The sequence below is a fragment of the Sminthopsis crassicaudata genome, chromosome 4 (genome assembly GCF_048593235.1).
Source record: "Sminthopsis crassicaudata isolate SCR6 chromosome 4, ASM4859323v1, whole genome shotgun sequence".
Taxonomy (NCBI): Eukaryota; Metazoa; Chordata; class Mammalia; order Dasyuromorphia; family Dasyuridae; genus Sminthopsis; species Sminthopsis crassicaudata.
Genome location: NC_133620.1, coordinates 71,466,700 through 71,491,424, shown reverse-complemented (window position 1 = coordinate 71,491,424; position 24,725 = coordinate 71,466,700). Strand labels below are relative to the sequence as shown.

The following is a 24,725-nucleotide window of genomic DNA, read 5'->3' as shown; positions in this document are numbered from 1 at the left end:
GGGAGGGGACTGGACAGATTATTGGTCTTATTTTACAGATGACAAAACTAAGGGAATATTAGTGAGATACCTGACCAGTAACTGATCTGGGTTAAGGACCAGGTGGAAGTATCGGTGGGAGTAGGTAGAGTATTGCCCCACTAATCCTTGATTGGAATATTTGCAGATGGCAGGGTAGTGTGATAGAAAGACAGTAGCCTGAGACTCAGAGGACCTGCAATCTAGTCCAGGACTTGGCACATAGTAGGTGCTTAATACATGTTTGTTGATTGATTAGTCTCAATCTTGGGCAAGTTATTTTATTTCTGAGCTCCTGTTCCTTCACCTGTAAAATGAATGGAAAAGTTTAACTAGGTGATTCCTCAGGTCTCTTCCAGTTCTAACATTTATTTCATCAATCAACAAAGGTGTGAATCAGTTACTATATGCATCTGTACTAGATGTTGAGTATATACACAGATAGAAATGAATTTGGGCCCGTCTTCTAGGAGTTTATATACTATTAAGAACACAAAATATGCAAATATAAAGAAGCTACAAGGTAACTTTTTTTGGGGGGGATTGGTGTTGTGACAGCTAGGGAAAAGATTTCATGTAGAAGATAGTAGCAGACATTGGCTTGAAGATGGGAGATAGAATCACGCTGAGGAACAGCAAAAAAAAAAAGCCAGTTTGATCATAAAAGTGTGTAGAAGGGAGTTATGTTTAACAAGGCTGGAAAGGTAAGTTGGCTCCAGGTTATGAAGAATTAAAAAAAACAAAAACTAATAGATTTTATATTTGATCACTCGAGGGATCACTATTAGAGTTTATTGAGTAGGGGAGTCACATCCATCAAGGAGTCAATTCAATTCAATAACCGTCCAACAGGGCTATTTTTAGGCCTCCAGAGAGTAGAGTGAATTGTATTGGGCACAGAATTAACTGGGAGAAGCTGCTCCAGTCCTCGCCCTTGAAGTGTTTACAATGTCAGCCTTCCCAGAGAGCCAGGCTGAAGTGCTCCCATGAACACTCTGTCCACTCCACAATGCCGAACGATTTCCTGTATTTTAACAAATGATGGAGAGGCTCTTTCTTTCGAACTCTGCAGCTACCACAATCCCCAGTTCAGCCTGCCTCTGTGTCTGTCTCCCTCCCCTCCCGGACCCCTCCTTGGAAGATTTCATTCATAGGAGGGGGCCGTTCTGTGGGTCCCATTGTCCAGCCACGGGATGCGAATGTGATTTGCCAGTGATTGTCTGAGCCCCAGCTTCGGTTCCTCACCCCAGGGACACCCCCCCTTCCCCTCCACTCCCTTCTCCTTCCCGTTATTACTGCGGAGAGGCAATTTTCCTTTCACGTTGTCAGAGCCTGGCCGGGCGGCCCTTCCTATTGGTCAGAGCCCTACTGTCCCCCCCCACTATTTTTCCTTCTTCCCTCCTCCCCTCCCCCTCCTCTCCAGTGTTATAAAGCAGTGCCTTCTCGCCTGCAGCATCCAGTCAAGCAAACCCCAGTGTGCCGACGCGCTCCTCCTGCGGCTGCTACCACGAGTGGGGAAAAGGGTCGGAAGCTTGCTGCCATCCACTCCCCAGCCTGCTGCCCCGCGTCTGCCACCATGTGCCGGACTCTGTCTGCGTTCCCCAGCACCTGTCTGGAAAGGTAAGAGGCGGGTCTGCGGAGTTGGAATCGGCTCTTGCCTCCGCTTCAAATCGCCCAACTAATAGGAAAAAACACATGGGGTCTGTGGCAACTGCCCCCCGGGACCTCGGTCTCCAGTTCAACTTCATTTTTATGGGAGAGGAAAATCAATGGCAGAAAAGCGAAGGGACCGATCCCGGACCAAAGGGCACTGTCAGCTGCTCTGCAGGGAATGGACTCATCCCGCTGTCACTTCCCAGGGAAAGGGGGAGGGAGACCACACATGTAACCTTGTGGGTTCGGTGAGAACCGGACACACAGATGGGAGAGAACAGGACACCGCCTCTTGAGATCTTGTTAGATACTCCTAGGAGGAGAGAAGGATCCCAAGAGGTTTGGGAAGCTCTGGGGAGAGGGGCCGTGAGGGCGCAGAGCGGAGAGAAGGGCCCCTCCTGGGTTCTGGAGCTCCTCGGAGACGAGCTACTAGGCTCCCACTGAGAGAGCTAAAGCAGAAGCTGGTGGCTAGGCCAAGCCTTCAACTTTGCTGGGACGTTTAGTTTGTTTTCCCATGCGCTGGAATATAGCCCAAAGCAATCCTGCCCCTTCTGTTAGTTAGTTAGTTCTTCTGTTTCTGGGATAGGAGGGACAGGAGATAGGTAAGAGAAGAATTACATTCCCAGCCATCATCAGCAACTGGTACCATACTAGATCTCAGGGAGGAAATTCCAAAGAGATTCCTGTGTCTCCAGCTCTCCTGTAAGGGCTAGAAGTCGTGGAAGGGGAGGATAAGAAAAAAAGTTGGAAATGGGACAAAGAAGAATCTTACATTGTCCCCTGAATTAAGGAGATACACAGAAAGAAGTGCCTTGATGCAGAGAGGCGCAGGGATTTGTGTGACTTTAATATATAACTATATATATATATATACACATAAATATATATTATATTAATTATTGATTATATTAATATATTATTAATTAGTTATTATATTAATATATATTAAAGTTACACAAATCCCTGTGTATGCATGTGTATCTCTTTATAAAATTATATGTGTACACACACATACACATACATACTACAAAGTACTGGCCATGCTTGGTCAGGAAGAGTTGAGGTTCAAGTGTTATACCAACACATACTAGCCATGTAACCTCCTAGTCATTTACTCTTTCAGTGTTTCCAGAGAATTTTAAGTATTCTGAGGAGTTCTTTATTTTCATGGAGGAGGAAATTTCCTTACTGGGAGTTTTCTTTGACAGTGAATTCACAGATCTAGTTCTACTCCATTTCTCCTCCTCCCTTGAAATAAACTCCACAAATTATATACACAGACATATTTTTTGAAGCACTGAATAATTACAAAAGCAATTTCATAAACATGAATGTCAGAGATTAAAAGTTCTTCCTCTGATAACCTTAAACATTACTTTTTTTTTTTTTTTTTAACATTCATGACAGTAAAATGATTTTGGCAAAAACTGAGTTGACTCATCTCCAACAGCAGTCGAAGTTAATTTTATATAGGTTTTAAATAGTACCAGCAAAAAGATAAAGCTTTTCTTTTTTAGGTATCATAACCATTTCTTGCTAATATGTTAAGGAAAAACAAGCTTGTTGAGCTGAGATCCTCTTTCCCTGTCCCTTTGATAATAGTTGGATGTTTCCCTTTGTCTTCCAGGGCCAAAGAATTCAAGACCCGTCTTGGAATCTTCCTTCATAAATCTGAATTGGGGACGGAAAGTGGAAATGTCAGCAAGTTTGAGCGGGGCAGCAAACAAAGCAAAGAGAAGTAAGTATAGCTGGATATGAGTGATATTGCCCAGAGCTGTCTTTTTGGGAGGGAGAGTTAGCTTGGGGCAAACTAGAGTCTTGAATGGCAGTAAATGAAAAGAATGAGAATGAGAGAGAGAAGGAGAGAAAAGAAGCAACAAGCACATTAAAACATATTATGGCATATTCTTTCCTAAATTTTTCAATAGAACATATCACTAAAATCTTGTTTCTGACTGGTCACTGGCTATTTATTGTGTGATATACAAGATTGTAGATTATCAGCTAATAGAAGACCCATACTATATTAGCACAATCTTCCATTGAATGTATGTCTTGCATCTGTAGCCAGAATCAAGAAAAAGACCAAATATCTTGTGAAATTTAAAAATAATTCTACTTCTAGATGATTTCAAAATCACCTTTAGGATGTGTGTGTGTGTGTGTGTGTGTGTGTGTGTGTGTGTGTGTGTGTGTGTATGTGTGTAAAAGAGACTATAGAACTGGTTTTAGGAAATGGTGGCTCTTTCAGGTGGGAAAGAAATTAGGATGTCCCAGAATGAAGGTCTTTCCTTAGATTTCCAAATAAGCTCTAGGTTTTCCACTGGTCCAACCAGCCAGCTTATTCTTATTTAAATAATTTTGGTGATAAGATCAGGAAACTTTGCCTGGGATTCAATTTTAAAAAACCATTAGTTTTGTGCAAAGTACTAGGGTAGATACTATTGATATAAAAGCAAAACAGAAAAAAATTAATTTCTTACCTTAAAAAGCTTACATTCTCTCAGGACAGTTCTAAGAGCTATTATTGAGTGAGTCTATGAGGAATTGTGGCAGGAAATCCATTTTGTGGTGTTTAAAAAATATCTTGACTTCTTTTTCACAGATTAGTTCCAGAAGATGTGTTGGGATGGAAGGAGTCCTTTGATCATTTACTGAGTAGCAAAAGTAAGTTTGACCTCGTTTGTATTATGTGGGTATTTCAGACTCATTGTCTGGGTGTTGAAGTATTTAGAGCAATAGCAATGGGGGCAGACCATGACAAGAAGAAGCTATAGGGGATGATTTTTGTTCAGAATATCAAGAAAACAGCTCCAGCCTGCAGGAAATTACATGTAGTAATGATCTTGTTAACTATAGTTATTACCTCATTCCCCTTTTCTTACATTCCTCAATCTGACTTCCTCTCTCACTATTTTTCCCTTCTCTGCTGCAGGTGGGGTAGCCGCATTCCGGGCCTTCCTGAAGACTGAGTTCAGTGAGGAGAATCTGGAATTCTGGCTGGCCTGTGAGGAGTTCAAGAAAATCCAGTCACCTTCCAAGCTGGCTTCCAGGGCCCAAAGAATCTTTGATGAATTCATCTGCAGTGAAGCTCCGAAAGAGGTCAGTTAACAGAGATGGTCCCGAGGTCATGTACCTCTTGGCCTTGCCCCATATTTTCTGTTTTATGCAGACCTGGAATTGGTGACTTAATAGGACCTGGGTTTGAACAATTCAGGGAGGTGAAGTGGGAGAAGAAGGGGCTTTCTCTTCCTTCCCATCCTCTTTTCAAAAATAATATGCTTCCTTCCCTGGAGACAGAGAGAAAGCTCCTTTGCATATTGGCTGAGTGATTTAGGCTAGATTCCATAATCTTTATGATTATTGTCTCCAGCAACTGTCAAGTCAACAAGCATTTTTAAAATCCCCTACTGTGTGCTGGACTTTGTGCTAAGTTCTGATATTACCAAGAACAACAAACAAATGAGACCCTGCTTTTAAGGAATTCATAAATGACTATGTATAAACAAGACATATAAGGGATAAATTGGAATGATCTCATTGGGAAGACACTAGATTGGTGAGCACCAGAATAGATTTCTGCAGAAGGCGAGATTTTAGCTGGGACTTGATGGAAGTTAGAAAAACTCAAATTTTCCCCATCCAAGGACCAGCAGTCCATCCACTGCTCCACCTAGTGGCCTAAATTGAATTTTCTCTATATAGTGCTTTGTACATCTCAAATATCCATCCATTATGTATTCTCACAAGAGCCCTGTATGTCTAAATCTTTGTTTTAGAGATGTAGACAAAGCATAGAGAAGCTAGCAATAACAGCCCACTTTTGTATAGGTTACTATATGTTTGAGTTGTATTTCATTTAATCCTCACAGCATCTCTGTGAGGTAAGTTGGTTAGATATTTGCTCAGTTATGCTCAACTTTTTGTGATCCCGTTTGTGTCTTTTTGGGCAAAGATACTGGAACGGTTTGCCATTTCCTTCTTCGCAATATAAGTATTATTATTCCCAATTTACAGATGAGGAGATGAATGAGAGAGGTGAAGTAATTTGTTCACAGTGCATCATGCTCAGAGACTCAAAGTTCAGCTCTTTTGACTCTGCATGTAATATGGAGAATATAATGCATTAGGAAGCCTTGGATTCCAGTCCTATCTCTGATTTTAGGCCAGTAGTGAGCCTTACTTTGTTCATCTGTAAAAGCGAGATGATAACCATGGTACCTACCTCACAGCATTGTGAAGCTAAAATGAAATAATGTGTGTAAAGTACTTTGTGGACTATAAAATATGTATTAATTCCAGTTATTATTATTTTTTTTATCATGGAGTCTTCTGAATTCACAGAGCTTGTTAATGAAATGGGTTCTTATGTCTCCCAATGAGTCCTGAGCACTTTTCTCTGGATCTAGTCCTTCTTTGGGGACTGCTGGAAGGTGACCTTCACCCCACCCATCCTGACCACTCTTCCCTCCTTCCTCCCCAGGTGAACATCGACCATGAAACTAGAGAGCTCACGCAGAAGAACTTGCAGGGAGCCACTGCTACATGCTTTGATGAGGCTCAAGGAAAGACTCGTACTCTGATGGAGAAAGACTCCTATCCCCGCTTCCTGAGATCAGCAGCATATAGAGACCTGGTAGAACAGGCCTCTGTGTCTTCTACCTCCCAGTCAGGTGGCCAGTGCTCACACACCTGAGTGACCGGATTGCAGTCATACTTCTGGATGGGAGAGGCAGGAGCTGTAAGGCAGCTGGGATCACACGTTCTGGACTCCAACTCTCCTGAAATATTTCAGACTAAACTGCTACCAAAGGGAATCCTCCCCCCCTTCTCTCTATGGGAGGGGACCCAAAGGAACAAAAGAGCTATCTGGCCAATAGATCCCCTGGCTTCTTTCATTCTTACTAGGACGAATGAGGGTTCCTGAGATGGTCAGTCTTTGGGGGAAATGTGTATAACTATAAACCTGATAATGGGAAGACATGAAGGGCAGAAGAACAAGATGGGTGGTTTGCTTATTAATTAATTCTCTCAAACTCTGGGCAAGGAGAGGACCTCTTGCAGTTGTCTCTCACCTACTGTCTGGGGTCTGAGTCTGCCCAAGAGCTCTACCTGCATTCCTTGCCTTTCTATCCTCCCTTCCTATAAGCCAAGGGTTAACAACTAGGGGCCCAGGTCTGCCTGCAGTAGCCCAGATGAAGTTTGGGACTTCCTCCCTGAGTCAGTTATTGAGCCCTACCTAAGAAACCATTTTGTTTTTGGGAAAGCAATGTCTCAGGCCATCTCCTGCCCTTTGCCATTGAAACAGAGAGTTGGCATGAGAACAGGAACAAAATGAGAGTTACATCTTCTGACTCCCAGTTAGGGCTTTTTCTATCACATCTCTATTTAATATGTCCCAACAAGGGCTGGCTTTTAGTCTAGGGATGGCAGTTACAATCATTAGGAACAGTTTGAACCGATGGAACTTGAACCAGAATTACCTTAGGTCAATGAATCAAGGCTTCTAATGGAGTCTAGGAAAGAATAAGGCTGGACAAGGTCAGGAGACAGGAGGCAGGGCCTCCAAGAGAATCAACACCTATTTATTTCATTCTGAACAAATGTGTTCCTCCAGTTACCCAGACTGGAAAGGGAAGTGGTCCAACCAGACAGCTAGAGATGGCTCTTTTGACCCAGGAGACAAACGAACACTGTTCTCTTAACCTTGGGAGTTCCTCCAGAGAGTTCTGTCCACTGTGAGAGCACACTGACTTAGTGTATTGCTGTTGTTGTTGTCGTCGTCATTGTTGTTATTATTATTGGAGTTGTTGTTATTGTTATTTATTATTTGTAATTTTCAAATCCCCTTGTCTGGAGGACCTCTCCAAACTAGCAGTCAGATTTTCCTCCTCTATACCCAAGTCTACCTCTGAGGCTGCTGGGAGCCCCTCATGGAGGGTCAGGGGCTCCTCACAGCTTCCATATGTGTTTATTTATTAATTTTGACATTTGGAGCTGGTTTCCTAGATGTGAATGAAGCCCATGATCCTCCTCTCCTGTTTGACAGCATGTCACATTCTGGTGAAATAAAGTGAAAGTCTCAAATGTTGAACTGTCTTGAGTCTCTGTGGGGATCAAGGGGAATGGGAATGGCAAGGCTTCAGCATGAAGGGAGGGGACTGTCCATGGTACTCTCTGATCAGCATCTGGAAAATTCTGGAGGAGCTCACAGATGTCACAAGCAGAGGTCAAGTGAACGATGAATGTCCACTCACCTGATAAGGGGCATGTTTATAAAGGGAAATGAGTGCTGGAAAGGCAGAGGACATGATTTGTGACTTCCTTGGGCTGTGTTTGCACAGTTGAAACAAAACAATAGATGAAACTGGTGATTCAAAAACTTTAGGCAACTGGGATTTCAAATGGGGGAATGACCATAATAATCAATACTTAGATATTAACTCTAAAGCTAGCAAAGCACTTACATTCTGAATGTAACATAAAGCAAAATAAAATGAGCATTTTCATATACACAGTAGATGAGAAACATTTGTATATGAAACTTCAAATCTATTATTAACAGCCTGGTTTTCTTTTAAAATCTATAATAAATTCTTATTTATTTTACACGCCTATTTACTTAAAGACTTATGTTGTTTGATCCTCACATCAGCTCTGGAACTAGATGCTAGGATTATCCCCATTTTAAGGATAATGAAACTCAGTTTTAGAGAAATGAAATGACTTGCTTAGGGTCACATAGTCATTCAATGGCACAAGCAGAATTCAAATCCAGATCTCTCTGAGGCTATGTTTCCCACTCTATCCACTCTACCATGCCTCCTCACTGGTGAACCCAGTTATCTAATAATTACAACAAATATCTCAGTCCTGCTTAGGCTCCACTGGATACCACTGCTTTTATTTCATTTTGCCTATGGATTTTCTTAATAGCTCTATTTTTAATACAGATTCGGAGTTCTAGGAGATAATTTTCATGAACCAGTCAGGCTGTTTAGTAATAATAATAGAATTTGGAAAGTGCTTTATGTATTTAATCCTACTTAAATCTGTTCTTTTGGTTAGATTAGGTAGAATAATTCAAGTTCAGATTTACTAGTACTGGGTTTTTTTCCCCAAGTGCTGGGGACTAATAATCATGGATCAGATCAGAGGAATTAGAGGTGGAAGAGGCATTAGGGAAAATCTAGTTAATTTTATCTTTTCCCTCTAATTGTCCCATTGTACAGATGAGGAAAATAAATTGGCATGTATGATAAAGGGTGGAGAAATCAGTTGTGGATAGACAGATGGATGTGCCTAAGAGGGAAAGGAGGAGGAAAAATAGAAGGAAGTGAATAATGCTTAGTTAGTGAGTAATGAAAGACATTCAGTGACAATTTCACCCAGAAAATAGGAAATCCAAATGGGTAAATTTGCCATATAGGATGCCTGATTTAATGTAGGGGGGTGTTTCAACAAAATTGATCGCTGGTATATCCTTGTGATCTCTGAAACTAGGGGTATGGACAAATAGGTGACTGTGGCTATTCTCTCTTAGTACAGCACAGTTGGCTAGGGTTGCAAACCTGGATTTCTGCAAGCAGCATCCAGACAAGTAAGAGCATATGCTGGATGCTCTCATTTCTCACACTCTGCTGCCTCCTTGTGGCCATTTTCTTATGGTTCTCTTCATAGAAATTCAATCTCTCAGGACTTTTTACTTTTTTATAAAATTTAATCAGAATCTTCATTTCTTCTTTGGAGTTGTCTTTTGTGCTTATTTTTTGGTAACTTTTAAAGATGTTATTTTAAAGAAAAACAAAGATTTAAAAAAATAAAACCCCAAGACCCCCAGAAAAAAGACAGCTGAGAAAGGGTTTAATTCAGTTTTCATTTGTCAGCAAGCCTCACAGTGACAATTTTTTTTTTTAATGGAGCTCCTAGGTAAAAAGGAAAAAGATTGCTTGTATTATTAAGTACTAGTCTCCGTCTAATTCACTATCATTAAGTCTTTAAATTGGCCAAATTATTCTGATTATATTAGGGGGAAAAAGAAAAAAAAAAAGACATGAAAGATATCAGAAATCACTTCAGAAAACTGAACACTAGTCTCCTAGGATTAAGGTTATAATAGAATTATCATTTGCCTTGTTAAGATAATGGTTTTCATGTCCTTGGTTTCCAGAAAGCTTGATTTAACAAAAAAAAAAAAAATAACAACAAAATATGACATTGATGATTTCAAAGTTTTGCTCACTGGCTCAACTCTTAGAAAAAGACTTACTCAGCCTTAGAGAAGAGTACTAATGCATGAATTCCCCCTTTTTTCCCCTTTAATTTGGATTTCTTAAGGAAGGCACCAGTCTTAGAGATGGCATTGACAAGATAACTGATAGGGAAGAAGTTAATATCCATCAAGGTCAGTGGTGGGCATTGAAGGGTCACTGACAGAAAGAGTTCATATAAAGAGTTCCCATTTGTTTTTTGTTTCTTCTAAATTTATTTTGGGGGGCAGCTAGGTGTTGCAGTGGATAGAGCACCAGCCTTGAATTCAGGAGGACCTGAGTTCAAATCTGGTCTCGGACACTCAACACTTCCTGGCTGTGTGACCCTGGGCAAGTCACTTAACCCCAGCCTCAAAACGTTTTTTTTTAATTTTGAACTTTTATCAACAAAATAAGCATTCTTTTTTTTTTTTTTAATTTTGTTTTTTTAATTAATTTTTATAATTATAACATTTTCTTTGACAGTACATATGCATAGGTAAATTTTTTTTTTTTTTTTACAACATTATCCCTTGTACTCTCTTCTGTTCCGAGTTTTTCCCCTCCTTCCCTCCACCTCCTCCCCTAGATGGCAGGCATTCCCATACATATTAAATATCTTATAGTCAAAATAAGCATTCTAACATACAACCAAAATAGTTATTATAAATTCAATTATTTATAATTTATTTGAAAATGTATGTGTTAAATATCTTATTTCTTTTGTCCCCCTTTGAAATTTTTCTGTTTCAGATTTTGTTGAAATAATCCCATCTCTATACTACTTTAAGATTTACAAAGTACTATCCTGAGAAGAACCCTGTCAAATAAGTAGGGTGGTGTTAGTCAACAAGCATTTATTAAGAAACAGCTATGTGCCAGGTACTGTGCTAAGCATGGAGATACAAAAGAAAAAGCAGAAGACAGTCATGCTGTTAAGGAGCCACAATCTAATAGGAGGGATAGTATGCAAACAATTATATGCAACACAAATGCAGACTACCTTATCTTATTCTGCTTTGGGGATACTGCAATTTTTGCAAATTGAAGGTTTGTGGAAAATCTGCTTCAAGCTAGTCTACAGGTGATATTTTTCCAACAGCATGTGCTCACATCATGTCTCTGTCACATTTTGGTGTTCTTGCAATATTTCAAACTTTTCCATTATTTTTCTATGCTATGGTGAGCTGTGCTCAGTGTTACTATTGAAATTATGGGGTACAGTTAGACCAGACCACCAAAATGATGGAATACAGGATGATATCCCCAAAATGTATTGAGGTTTTAGGCCAGTGTCGTGGACTATCTTAAAAAATTCGTAGACTTGGATATCTTCCAAATCAAGAGGCAAAGATTTTATTTCTCTGCTAAGAGAGGGCTAAATCCATAAGGAATTGGACTAATCCCAGAAAGGAGTTAGTGGGGGAAGGAGATTATGCCATTGTCTGGTGGGCTAAACCTGAAAGGGATTTAGCACCCTAAAAAGAGTTAGCTATATATAATAAGAGAGAAAAATGCCATTAGGTGCGAGCATGTCATTGACAAGCAGGTTAAATTCACAAAAAAGTTAAGTCCCTAAAAGGACTTAGCTATAACAAGGAATATGCTATTGACTGGAGGGCTAAATTCTAAGAGAAGTTAGGGAAGATCCACAGTATGAGCAGATCTTTCATAGGGGAAATTGGAGGTTTGACATTATAACTTGACTTTCTGATTGGATACAGTTAAGTGTGGTGTTATGATAGTTTTGTCTATGCAAAGAACTCAGTTAAGAATTCTACCAGAGACCTCCACCTGGGATGGTACAGTAATAAAAAATCCATTTAAACAAAATCCTAATCAAAATTTAAAAAAAGTTCATTTGTAATCCTATCAGTGCTCCTTCCTGCTTGCCTCATGGAGTAGCTAGACTGCCAGATTGTTTACATTGATTTAGGTTCTCTCTATTCATCTGGTTATCCAGGGCCTCATTTTTAATATTGTAATTGTTTTGGGGCACCAGGAACTATGCATTTGTAAGATAGTGAACTTAATTGATAAATGGTGTGTATATTCTAACCAATCAGTCTTTTCCTGTCTCTCCCCTTCTTCTCTGGCTTCCCTATTCCTCAAGAAACAATAATATTGAATTTTGGCCAGTTGATAATCTTGGTCTCTAAGTGTTCAAGTGAAAGGAAGAATCAATCAATGAGGCAAACTTTCATTGTCTTATTTTAAAAAATTGTCATGATCACCCCAGTCTTTAGCAACAATCATCCTGGCTGGTCAGCAGCCATCAACATCAGGCAAGGACCTCCATCATTAAAAAAAGATTTAAGACTTGCTGAAGGCTCAGATGATGATCAGTATTTTTTTTTTTTAGCAATAAAGTAAATGTTAATTAAGATATATACATTTTCTTTTAGTCACAATACTATTGCACAATTAATAGACTACAATATAACACATAAACATATGTACTGGAAAACCAAAACATGTCTATGACTCACTTTCTTGTGATATTTGCTTTATGGCATTTATTCTATAACCAAACCCGCAATATCTTCAAAGTATGACTGTATTCAAGATAAGTTGGACATTATCAACAGAGGGAAGGTCCCAGCATCAGTGGACATCAGCAAAGTTATTAAATTGCATTTCTTGAGGACAGGGACTGTCTTTTGCTTTTTTCTGTATTTTCAGTGCTTGGAACAGTGCCGGTCATAATGCTTTTTAACTGAATAACTAACAGGAAAGTGTTTTTGCAGAAGGTGAAACTTTGAGATTTTAAGGCAGAAGTAAAGAAGGATGGAGTGATAAATATGAATAATATGAATTTTAAAGGAGAAGGGCCTAGAATTAGCAATGGGGAAGCAGGCAATAATGTTTTGTCCTGAGTCCTTAGTAGTCTTGCTTCAGAGTTGGCAGTTTGGAAGCTTGCACAATAGATCAAATGGGATAATGTATACTAAGTACTTTGCAAACCTTTAAATGAACTTGGATTTTCTATTATGTCCCTACGCTTCTGATCTGAATTATAACATTATTTTTTATTGAATTTATATTGAAATTATAAAAAAACATAAAATCTCTTCCATTTCCTTATATCGAGTTCTATTAGCAAAGGTTCATACCAATCTGGTAGGATTTGGGAATATTAGACCCCCAAAAGTATATTGGGGTTATGGACTGATTACATGAGGTTTCTCAACAGAATTTGTAGGCTTAGATTTTTTCCAAAACAAGAGGCAAAGACAGCAGGCCTTTTAGCAAGGAAAAAGGAGTGCATGTAAGTTTGTATAGGGGGAAAATAACCCAGAAGGTTGGAATCATATCTTGGTTTTCTGATTGGATGTGATAACTATGGTTCTATCCATACAAAGAATTCAGCTGAGAATTTAACCAGAGGTCTTCATCTTGGATGGGGCTGTAATAAAGATCCCCTTAAAGAGCAAAAGGCCCACTTAGGGTCAAAAGGTCATGATAATCAATGCTCCTTCTTCTTATCTCAGGGAGTAGCTGTAAAATTCAGGCTTTCTCTCAAAATTGCTTCTCTCTACTATAGAGGGCTTGCTCAACTGTCAAAGAGCTGGGGTTTTCTTCTCCACCTTCATCAAATCCATATTGCTTTGCCTGCAATCCAGGTCTCCTTATTCTTTCAACCACTTCTTCTTCCTTTCTTGTCTTTATTTGTCTTGCCTGAGTCATAGATGATGTAGTTTCTGTTTTGTATTTCCTCATTTTCCCCTTCAAACTATAACCAAACAGTTGAACTTCCTCATTCTTTCCTAGACTAGTGTTATGTTATAGGGGGAGGTTACAATCACCAAAGTCCAAGCAGAAAAAGTTCTGGGAGTGATGAATTCAGTCAGAGAGGGAAAAAATAATGATGAGATGAGCTAGTGGTATAGATTCAATTAAATATAAATAAATATTTATATTTATCTGTTATTTCTTAGGTGCCCAGCAGTGTGCCATGTAGGATGAAGGAGTGGTAATATTTGGAGAAAGCAATATGGAGGAAGGGGAGATTGTTAGCATATATATTGATTCTCAAGGCATGGCATGTGATGATAACTTTTAAATCTATATATTTAACTATAATCTCATTTGAATTTTAAGCCTATATTGCAAAAAAGCTGCTAGTTGTCTTCACCTAGAGTTTTGTTAGCATCTCAAACATAACAGGTCAAAAATAAACTCTTTTTTTCCTCAAAATCTCGCCCTCCTCCAAATTTTCTTGTTTCTGTTCAGAATAACACTATACCTTCTCCTACCCAATTCACAATCTTAGTCTTCTTCTTCTTTTTATTTTTTAAATAGTATTTTATTTTACCAAATACATGCAAAGATTTTCAACATTCATTTTTACAAAATCTTGTGCTCCAAAATTTTCTCTCTCTCTTCCCTCAACCTCCTTCCTGAAACTGCAAGCAATCTGATGTAGGTGAAACACATGCAATTCTTCTAAACATATCTCCATTTTTGTAATCCTGTGTAGGGAAAATCAGATCAAAAAGGGGGAAAAAACCACAAGAAAAAATGCAAACAAACACACAAACAACATCAAAGGTGAAAATAGTATGTTATGATCCACATTCAGTCTTCATAGTCCTCTCTCTGGATGCAGATGACTGTTTCTACCCATAGGTCTATTGGAATTACCTTGATTCACCTCATTATTGAAAAGATCCAAGTTGATTATCATATAATCTTTTTTATTATTTTATTTTTTTCTAGTTATACATGTATATTCATTTTTTTCTGATTTAAATTGTTCCTAGTTCCACCGCTTTTTAAAAATTTTATTTAGAATTTTTTTTCCCACAGTATATATGCATGAGTAATTTTTTTTTATAATATTATCCCTTGTATTCATTTTTCCAAATTATCCCCCCTCCCTGCACACCCTCCCCCTGATGACAGGAAATCCCATACATTTTACATATGTTCATGTATATTCATTTTTAAAATAGACATTCCTTTATATTGGGAGAGAAAATCAGAACAAAAGGGAAAAACCACAAGAGAAAAAAAAAAAGGAAAAAAAAGGAAAAAAGTAACAGAAGAAAAAGAAGAAAAGTGAACATAGCATGTATTGATTTACATTCAATCTCCATAGTTTTCTTTCTGGATGAATATGGTGTTTTCTATGCAAAGTTTATTGGGATTGCTTTGGATCACTGAAGCACTGAAAACCAAATCTTTCACAGTTGATCATTGCACAATCTTGCTGTTACTGCGTACAATGTATTCCTGGTTCTGCTTGTTTTGCTCAGCATCAGTTCATGGAGATCTTTCCAAGCCTTTCTAAAATCAACTTGTTCATCATTTTAATAGAACAGTAATATTCCATTACCTTCATGTACCACAACTGATTCAGCCATTCCCCACTTCATGGACATCCACTCAGTTTCCAATTCTTTCCAATATCTTACAGATATTTCTGCACATGTGGGTCCTTTCCCCTCCCTTAAATCATCCCATCATCTTATTGTTGCTGTGTACAATGTTCTCTTGGCTCTGCTCACTTCACTTAGGGTCAGTTCATGTAAATTTTTCCAGGCTTTTCTGTAATCAGTTAATTCAATCTTTGATGCCTCCTTATACATCAATCAAAAGTACTCTCCTCTCCACAATTTTACCTTTTCAGACTTGTTTGTGTGTGTGTGTATGTGTGTGTGAATCGAATGAGGATAGTTTCCACAGTTATATAAAAAAATCAGAGAAATGAAACAAATTGGGGAAATGAAACTGAAACCTAAGAAATGAAACCTAGAGGTTAAACTGATAAAGAACAGAGGAAATGAAACTTATAGGAGGACTGCCATTATAGTCACTCATGAGGAAATATGGTCAAATAAAGTGGCCACCAAAGGGAAATGTAATTTTATCATGCTGCGCAAGAAAAATCAGATCAAAAAGGAAAAAAATGAGAAAGAAAACAAAAAAATGCAAGCAAACAACAATAAAAAGACTGAAAATACTATGTTGTGGTCCACACTCAGTTCCCACAATTCTCTCTCTGGGTGTAGATGGCTCTCTTCATCACAAGATCATTGGAACTGCCCTGAATCTTTTCATTGTTGAAAAGAGCCCGTCCATCAAAATTGATCATTGTATAATCTTGTTGTTACCGTATACAATGATCTCTTGGTTCTGCTCAGTTCACTTAACATCACTTCGGGCCTTTTTGAAATCACCCTACTGATCAATTCTTACAAAACAATAATACTCTATTACATTCTCATACTATAGCTTATTCAACCATTCCCCAACTGATACACTCAGTTTCCAGTTCTTTGCCACTACAAAAAATGCTTTTACAAATATTTTTGCACATGTGGGTCCTTTTCCCTTCTTTGGGATATAGGCCCAGTAGAAATACTACTGAATCAAAAGTATGCACAATTTGATAGCCCTTTGAGCATAGTTCCACATTAATTTCCAAAATGGTTGCATCAATTTGCAACTCTACCAACAATGTATCAGTGTCTCAGTTTTCCCATATCCCCTTCAACATTTATCATTATCTTTTCCTGTCATCTTAGTCAATCCGAGAGGTATGCAGAACCTCAGAGTTGTATTAATTTGAATTTCTCTGATCAATAGTGATTTTGAGCACTTTTTCATATGACTAGAAATGGTCTCAATTTCTTCATCTGAAAATTGTCTGTTCATTTCCTTTGACCATTTAGTAATTGGAGAATGGCTTGTATTCTTATAAATTTGAGTCAATTTCTCTCTATTTTAGAAATGAGGCCTTTATCAGAACCCTTGGATGTAAAAAGCTTTTCCCAGCTTTCTGCTTCCCTTCTAATCTTAAGACTTTGTTGGTTGGTTGGTTGGTTTTACAGTTTTGAAGTTTTGGAGAATCATCATTCATAGTTGAGTTAGAAAGAATTCAAAGAGATTTTCTTATAGTCATAAAAGACTTTGACACAAAAACAGGTAGACCAAACTCAGAGAGAGTCTGACAATTAGTAAGAATTTGGGAGAGCTTTATGTATGGAAATTTGGCTTCAGTTAGTAGCCTACATGCCCAGAGCAAGGACCAGATAAGGGAGGAGCCAGGTTGTCTTTTCATTCAGGTAAGGAGGCAAGATGTCTTTTAATAATATATTAGCAATCAGGATGGGGTTTTTGTAGGAGACAAATAAGAAGCCATAGACAAGAGGTTTTATTGCTCCACATTCCTTAACTAGACATGCAATTTTGAATAGACCAGGACCTCTGAATCACCATTTCCCCCCATCTCCCTTTCTGTTTTTTGGGAAAGAAAATTCTGGGAACAAGGGCTGGGGACCCCATCTGTTACTTTCTGTTACTCCCCATCCATCATGTTCTATATCTTAGTCAAACTGGCTTACAGTGGCCCTAAATCAATGTTCCATTTTATGTCTCTTTACCTTTGCAAGAACTATGTCTTATGGCAGTCATTTATCACCAGCTATTCTACTTGGTTTTGATTTCTGTGGCATTTTCATCATGCCCCTCCCAGAATAAATGTATTATGAAATGAATCATCACCTGGAAACACATCATCCTAGACTTTGCTTCAGCTTTACTACTCATAACTCATAAATACTCTCAATTGCTTTTGCCTGGCAGGCATTGCCTTCCATCATCTCCTGATGATCCTCAAAAATACCAGCTATTTCTTCATTGGACACTATCTGCTCCACTTGGTCTCAACTTTACCATTGTCTTTCTCGAGCCTTCATGCAAGGTAATATCTACTCTTCCCCTTTTTAGCTACCCCATTAGATTATTATTTCTTTGAAGGTAAAAATTCTTTTTCTTTTTCTTTTTTAGTGTTCCTATCACTTACCTTATTATCTTACTATGTTACCTGGAACATAGTAGATGCTTAATAAATGTTACCATATGGTATAGTTTTAGAGTCTTATGAGGACCCTAACTCAGAGACTCTTACTCTAACCTCTAAGTCTTTCATAAATTTCCTTAAAAGTTACTGTTCTCCATGTAAAATGTATGGGATTGCCTGTCATGGGGGGGGGAGGGAATGGAGGGAGGGGGAGGATAATTTGGAAAAATGAATACAAGGGATAATATTATTTAAAAAATTACTCATGCATATATAGTGTGAAAAAAATTCTAAATAAATTAAAAAAAAGTTACTGTTCTCTCTGTCTGTCTTTCCCTCTACCCCTCTCTGCCTCCCTCCCTCCCTTCCTCCCTCCTCTTCCTCCCTCTCTCTTCTTCTTCTTCTTCTTCTTCTTCTTCTTCTTCTTCTTCTTCTTCTTCTTCTTCTTCTTCTTCTTCTTCTTCTTCTTCTTCTTCTTCTTCTTCTTCTTCTTCTTCTTCTTCTTCTTCTTCTTCTTCTTCTTTTCTCTCTCTCCCTCTCTCTCTCTCTCTCTCTCTCTCTCTCTCTCTCTCTCTCTCTCTCTCTCTCTCTCTCTCTCTCTCTCTCTTGCTCTCCTCTCTCTCTCTCTCTCTCTCTCTCTCTCTCTCTCTCTCTCTCTCTCTCTCTCTCTCTTGCTCTCCTCTCTTTCATTCTCCTGTATAAACGTATCTGCATATTATATCAACTTAATAAATATAATGTTGAGTGTTCTGTTCTCAGGCCTCTTCTTACACCTAGTATTTCTTTACTGATCCATCTCATTGACAAATGTGCTGGGGGAAAGTTAACCTGTTTGTTTTATCTTTACGATCTGCATGCGGATTGGGGAAAGAAATATAGGCCATGAATAAAATAAATCTCACCTTTATTCTTTTGTTAACTTCTGAATTTTCCAGTTCAGAAGACTCTCATCTAAATTCCTAATTACCTAATGTATGGAAAGCTGAACAAATGGACTCTGGAAAAGGTTTTGAGCGTAACCAAAGTTGAGAGAGATGGGAAAAGCCCCAAACACAGGTATTTATTAAGCCAGGCACTGTGTTAAGTTCTGGGAATAAAATAGAAACAATTAAAGGCAATAACTGCTCTTCAAGGAGTTTACATTCTAATAGTAGAGGTTAACTTTTTTTTTTTTAAGCTAAAAATGGGGTAGAGGGAAGCAGGCTCTTATTTCTATTTAGGTGACACTAATCAATCTTGAGGGTATCAGACTCCTCCCCTGTACTCTGCTTCCTTTCTCCCTCCTTTATCCCCTCAGCCAATTATAATGCCTCACTCTCTCTCTGCTAGCCTGGGCAATTGATAAAATCTGACTTAAGCACTTAGTGCCCTAGAACCTTTGGGAACTAAGGGAAAAAAGGGAAAAACATTATTGATATATAAATCAGATACTGCTATTGATATGAATTTCCTGTATAAACAAGGACAGTTGGTGTTGATTTTGGGGCGCTGCCTTTCATATGAGCATTTGGAACAGAAACAACTGGGTTCCTCCAATAGTTGGGAAAGGCTCAACTTGCCATCAAGCCAAAATGAACAGCTAGTCTGTTATCCCTTGGAGTCTTTCACAGGCCATACAAAGACTATTCTTCAGCAAACCTCACTAGAATAATCTTTGAATATGGTCTCTCTTCCTCCCCTCTGTTATAATAATAATATTATTATTATTATATTACATAACATCATTACTAATATTAAATTATATTATATATAATTATCTATTATCCATAATAGAAAATATAAATTATTAAATATATGAAAATAATATCTTACATTAATCTGCTTATAATAATAATCATAGGCATCATTTATATAGCTTTTTTAGGCTAGCAAAGCACTTTATCTTTTTTACCTTATTTAATCCTCACAACAACCCTAGGGAACACTTACTATAATTATTCCCATTTAACAGATGAAGAAACTGAGGTCAGACGGGTTCAAATTCTGATTTATTCATTTACTATCTGTGACCCTAGACAGATTGTTTGAATTTTCTGAGTCTCATCTGGAAAAGGGGGCTAGGTGGAGCACACTTATGTCCTAGGGTTGTAATGACAATCAAATGTGTGTTTCTCAAACTTTGAAGCACTATAAACGAATATAAGCCATTATTACTATCGCAAACTTTAAATGTCTAAATCAGAATTTCAAACCAGGCCTTTATGACTTAAGTCCAGATTACACTTTAGTTCCACAAGTTTCTATCCTATGACCAGCACTGGTTTGCATGTTGGGAACCAAGGTGGCTATGGCAGAGGTCGGGTCAAGTCCATGACTATTCATTCTAACCTCCAACATATTTTATTGCACCATGGATCATTACTATTAATTACTTAAGGGAACAGAATTCGAGGTATGCCAAAAAGCTCAGAGAATCAGGTACATCGGGCGAAGCTGGACGTTCTGAGGCTCACCGCAAAAAAAGGCTGAAGGTGGAAGTTGGCTATTACTGACTGGACAAGTACTTTCTTCCCTAGACCTCTTTCCCTGGGTCTTGCTTGAAGTCATGAAATTCCAACATTTCTGGGCATTTCTGACCTGAGACTTTTTTGCTCTTTCTCTCTCCCTCTCCAGTTTCCACAACTCTCTCTTTGTTCCGCCTCCTATTTATTGACGTTACACGGAGAAAAACTGAGCTCCGGAGTTGGTTGCAGAGAAGCAAACAGCTCCAGGAGAGCAGCCCGTGGCCAAAAGCTGCCAGCGAGTCCGCGACACCAAACGTCGGAGAGATTCTGGCAGCAAGAACTGGATGTGAAGGTAGGTGGGGACATCCGGAGGAAGGCTGGGCCCAGAGTCCGAGAAATGGTCCCTTTAAAGATTTTTTTCTGATGGGCTTCTTGCTGTCCTGGAACCCGGACCTGGCAATTACCGAGTGGCTCACGGAGGACAAAAACAGGCTCCGGGATGGATTCTGCCCTTTGTGAATCTGCTGTTAAAATCATTAGTGCAATTCTTTTCAAAGTGAACTGACAGGGGTGGGGGTGGGCTTAAGAGAATCCGCAGGAAATAGAGCAAAAAAAACCCAACCAAACAAACAAAAAACAAAACAAAACAAAAAACGGTGTTTGCCACTGTCGTTATGGTTTTTTTTTCTTTCAGTTTCATTTCTCTCTAGGAAATAGTTTCTTTGTGGGGAAAAAAATGGTTTCTTTTTCTTTTCATTTTCATTTCTCTCTAGGAAATAGTTTCTTTGCTATTGAAAAAATCGATAAGGGCAAACACCTTCTTCCTTATTTTGCTCTCTTTCCTGCTGGTTCTCTTAAGCCTACCCCATTTCCCCCCTCAGTTCTCTGTTCTTCCCTCTTGCTTCATTCACTTTAGAGCCCTTTCCACTCCCAGCTCTAGAATGAGCAGTTTGCTCAGTGAGTTTCATTATGAAAGAGCCAGGGCAAAATTGAGGGTGTATACATGACACAGGTTCTCCCAGCAAGCAATTATAAATCACCTGTTATATAGGCCAGGTAGTACTATACTAGGTTCCAGGGGTGCAAACATAATATGGAACTATCACTACTTCCAAGGAGTTTATTCCAATGGGGAGACAATAAAAACATATAGACTCATATCTATAGACTGAATAAATATAAAGAGAATCAATACAAATAAATACAGAGTAGTTAAATTCAAGGCAGTGGAAGTTGAAGGGATCAACAAAGTGTTTTGATAAGGTTTTATGAGAAGCCTTTTCTTAAAGGAAGTGAAGGAGTCTGGGAAGTGAAATTAAGGGGAGATGCCATTCTAGAAATGGCATCCATTGCAAAGATACAGTGAAGGGAGATGGGTGTCTTGTATGAGGAACATCGAGAGAGGCTCTTGCACAGCATGATATATGTTTAGAAGAATTGCACATATGTAAACTATATTGGATTACTTATTGTCTAGGGGAGGGGGAGAGAGGGAGGAAGGAGAAAAATTTAAAGCACATGTTTTGTTTTTGCATTTGTTTTGGAAAAATAAAAAGCTATTATTATTTAAAAAACAACAACAACAACCCAGTACTGTCATTTGATCCTCACAACAATGCTGGGAGGCAGGTGCTATTATAATTCCTAATTTCTAGTTGAAGTAACTATAAAATGTTATTCACTTTCTACTGGCTTCTTACTGTAGCAACAAATAATACTTGTATTCTCCCACAACTGATTCTCTCTCTTTCTCCCCAGATGCTTTTCCAACCATTTTTTTTCTTTTCTCTTATATCTCCCCCCATTTTCAGCTGAAGATCCCACCTCTTATTTTACTGAGAAAACTGAGGCATGAATTCGTTCTTATCTTAAAACCCTTTGATATCATTTCTTCTTTTCTCCTTTACCCCTGTCTTTGACAATGAGATGACTATACTTAGTAAGACTTAACTTATTTTATTAGGCCCCTCAAATTTGTCATTTTTTTCTTCAGCTAAGCTTCTGGCCTATATTTACTGCCTCTACTTTCCACTTCTTTCACTTACTACAATTACTCATTTGAAACTGCTCTCTCCAGAGTTATGTGATAATTATCCCTGGCATTTATAATTATAACTAGCATTTATACTATGCTTTAAGTTTTTAAACCTAATTTTTACCTAGTTTTAAACCTAATTTAAACCTAAAAAATTTAAAACCTTAAAAAATCTGTAAACTATTCTGTGCTTTCCTTGTTTTTTTTTTGTTTGTTTGTTTGTTTGTTTGTTTTTTATGGTATCATCCTTTATGTTTAAACCATGTACCTGTTTTGACTTTATCCTGACATACAGTACAAAATGTTGGTTTTTACCTAATTTTTACCATATTGTTTTCCTGGTTGTTTTTTCACAGACAGGAAGTTTGTCTGAGAAAAAGAGTACTGATAAAGGATGATAACTTGAGTGTATGGTAGAATCTTGTGAAGTTAATTAAGTCTAATTAAATACAGCCACCTCTTCCTCATAGACTGGGAGAAATTAGTAAAGAAGAGATTATGTGAAAAGGTTTAAACATGAAGAGAGGAGGAGAAAAAGGAATTAATGCTAAATGGCTTCAATTTTTGTAATAAAGTAGGAAGTGGGATCCTCAGCTGTAAAAGGAGGTGAGTATAGGAAGAGAGAAGACAAGGTTTGAAAGAACTTTTAGGAGGAACGAGATAGAGAATCAGTTAAGGAAGGACACAAGTATTATGTTGCTGCAGTGAGAACCCAGTTGAAAATGGATAATACTTTGCAGTTTCTTCAACTATAAATGGGAATAATAATAGCACCAACTATTGTTATTTTAAACAGGATTGTTTTAAAGATCAAATGAGAAAATTGCATAGGGTCTGGCACATAGTTACATAAAAGTCATGATTATTAACTTGTAATGTATAGTTGTTTGATTTTCTCTACCTCTGATTAGGAGCAGAAAAGTAGGATGATGGACCTAATCCTGGACTGTGGTCTGGCAAGGGATGGACCACAGCAGAATGGATGTGGGAGGATGGGAAGCAGAAGACAGTGTACAATGGAACTGATTAACTCCACAGTAAAGATTAGAGAGGGAATAAAGAGAAATTGGATCAGGAGCAATAATTTGACAAAGTACTGGGTGGTAGAAGTATTAGAGACCTTAACAAAATGAAAGACAGGTTTGGAGGTGAGATGTAAAGATAAGACATTGTGGTAAACTAGAAGGATATCAGAGTTTTAAAATAGGGAAGTGGGACATTTGTTCTTAATGGTAAGATTCAGTGTGTCACCATCAGATATACCATCAGGTGTGTCGAAGTTATCAGGAAGCAGTAGGTCATGACATTTAAGGAGATAAAAGGAATTGCTAGGTTATCAATAATTGACTATGGAGCCTTTGTATATGTGAAGGAATTCTATAAATAAAACTAAGCATCTCACTTTAAAAATCCTCTAAACCTCATTGGCAGGAGTGGGGACTTGCCTCTCAAAACATTTCCTAGGTGGAAATTAGGGAGTCAGAGATAATCCCAACAGAGAGTCTTGAGTCCTCTAGTATAAAGGCAGCTAAGTGCAGGACTTCTTGAGGAAGTTTGGGAAAATGGGGGATGCTTATGTAGACTGGGTAGGAACAATTTTTTATTATAGCTTTTTATTTACAAGATATATGCATGGGTAATTTTTCAGCATTGACAATTGCAAAATCTTTTGTTCCAATTTTTCTCCTCCTTCCCCCCAACCCTTCCCTGAGATGGCAGGTAGACCAATACATGGAAACATTTGTTTTTATAACAAAATTATTCTTTATTAGGTGGAGAAATAAAAGACCCAGAGAACATTGTTCATTAGCAAGACAATCCTCATCTTTTCTGACTGAAGACTCTGAAACTTTCACCTCCTAATCTGGTCCAAAGGAGATTTTTCTCTAAGGCAAATAGCATCACATAACATAGCATTATCACATAACACTAACATTCATGGAAGCCAATAACAGCAACTCCCAGCAGAGCTCCACATTTTCCTCTTCCTCTGAGATGATATGTCCTCCTTTAATTCAAGCTGTTAAGGAAGGTAACTTTGAGTTGGTCCAACAACTGCTGGAAAAAGGAGCTGATGTTAACATCAAGATGGAAGGTGGCTGGACTCCGATGCATAATGCTGTGAAAGAAGGTGATGAGAACATTGTCAAGCTTTTACTAGAGAAAGGTGCTGATCCTCATATCAGGAAGGAGAATGGCGCCACTCCCTTCATTGTAGCTGCGATTGTGGGAAATGTAGAGCTCCTGAAACTTTTTCTTTCTAAGGGAGCAAACATCAATGAATATGATAACCATGGCTTCACAGCATTTATGGAAGCTGCCTATTATGGTGAGGAGAGGGCTTTAGAATTTCTTTATGAAAAGGGAGCAGCAGTGAATTTGGGACGACAAACTACTGAGGAACAAAAGAAACTGAATAAAGGGAGGTGCACAGCCCTCATGGATGCAGCCAAAAAAGGCCATTTCAATGTAGTGAAAATCCTTCTTGAAAAGATGGGGGCAGATGTGAATGCCCGTGA

General features: G+C 38.3%; 2 protein-coding genes across 2 annotated transcripts in view; both read left to right on the top strand.

Moving 5' to 3' along the window:
• Positions 1 to 1,464: 1,464 nt before the first annotated feature.
• On the top strand, positions 1,465 to 7,762 carry RGS16 (regulator of G protein signaling 16). Its single transcript, XM_074308535.1, has 5 exons — positions 1,465 to 1,638; positions 3,299 to 3,409; positions 4,277 to 4,338; positions 4,607 to 4,773; positions 6,155 to 7,762. The coding sequence occupies exons 1-5, from the start codon at positions 1,595 to 1,597 to the stop codon at positions 6,365 to 6,367; spliced, it is 597 nt and encodes a 198-aa protein (XP_074164636.1). The 5' UTR covers positions 1,465 to 1,594; the 3' UTR covers positions 6,368 to 7,762.
• Positions 7,763 to 20,387: 12,625 nt separating this feature from the next.
• The window catches only part of RNASEL (ribonuclease L), a 15,858-nt gene continuing 11,520 nt past the window's right edge, over positions 20,388 to 24,725 (top strand). The window contains exons 1-2 of the mRNA XM_074308534.1: positions 20,388 to 20,523; positions 23,979 to 24,725. The exon at positions 23,979 to 24,725 is cut by the window's right edge and continues 854 nt beyond it. Of these exons, the coding sequence (XP_074164635.1) occupies positions 24,145 to 24,725 (581 nt within the window). The 5' untranslated portion in view covers positions 20,388 to 20,523; positions 23,979 to 24,144. The remainder of the gene's footprint in view (positions 20,524 to 23,978) is intronic.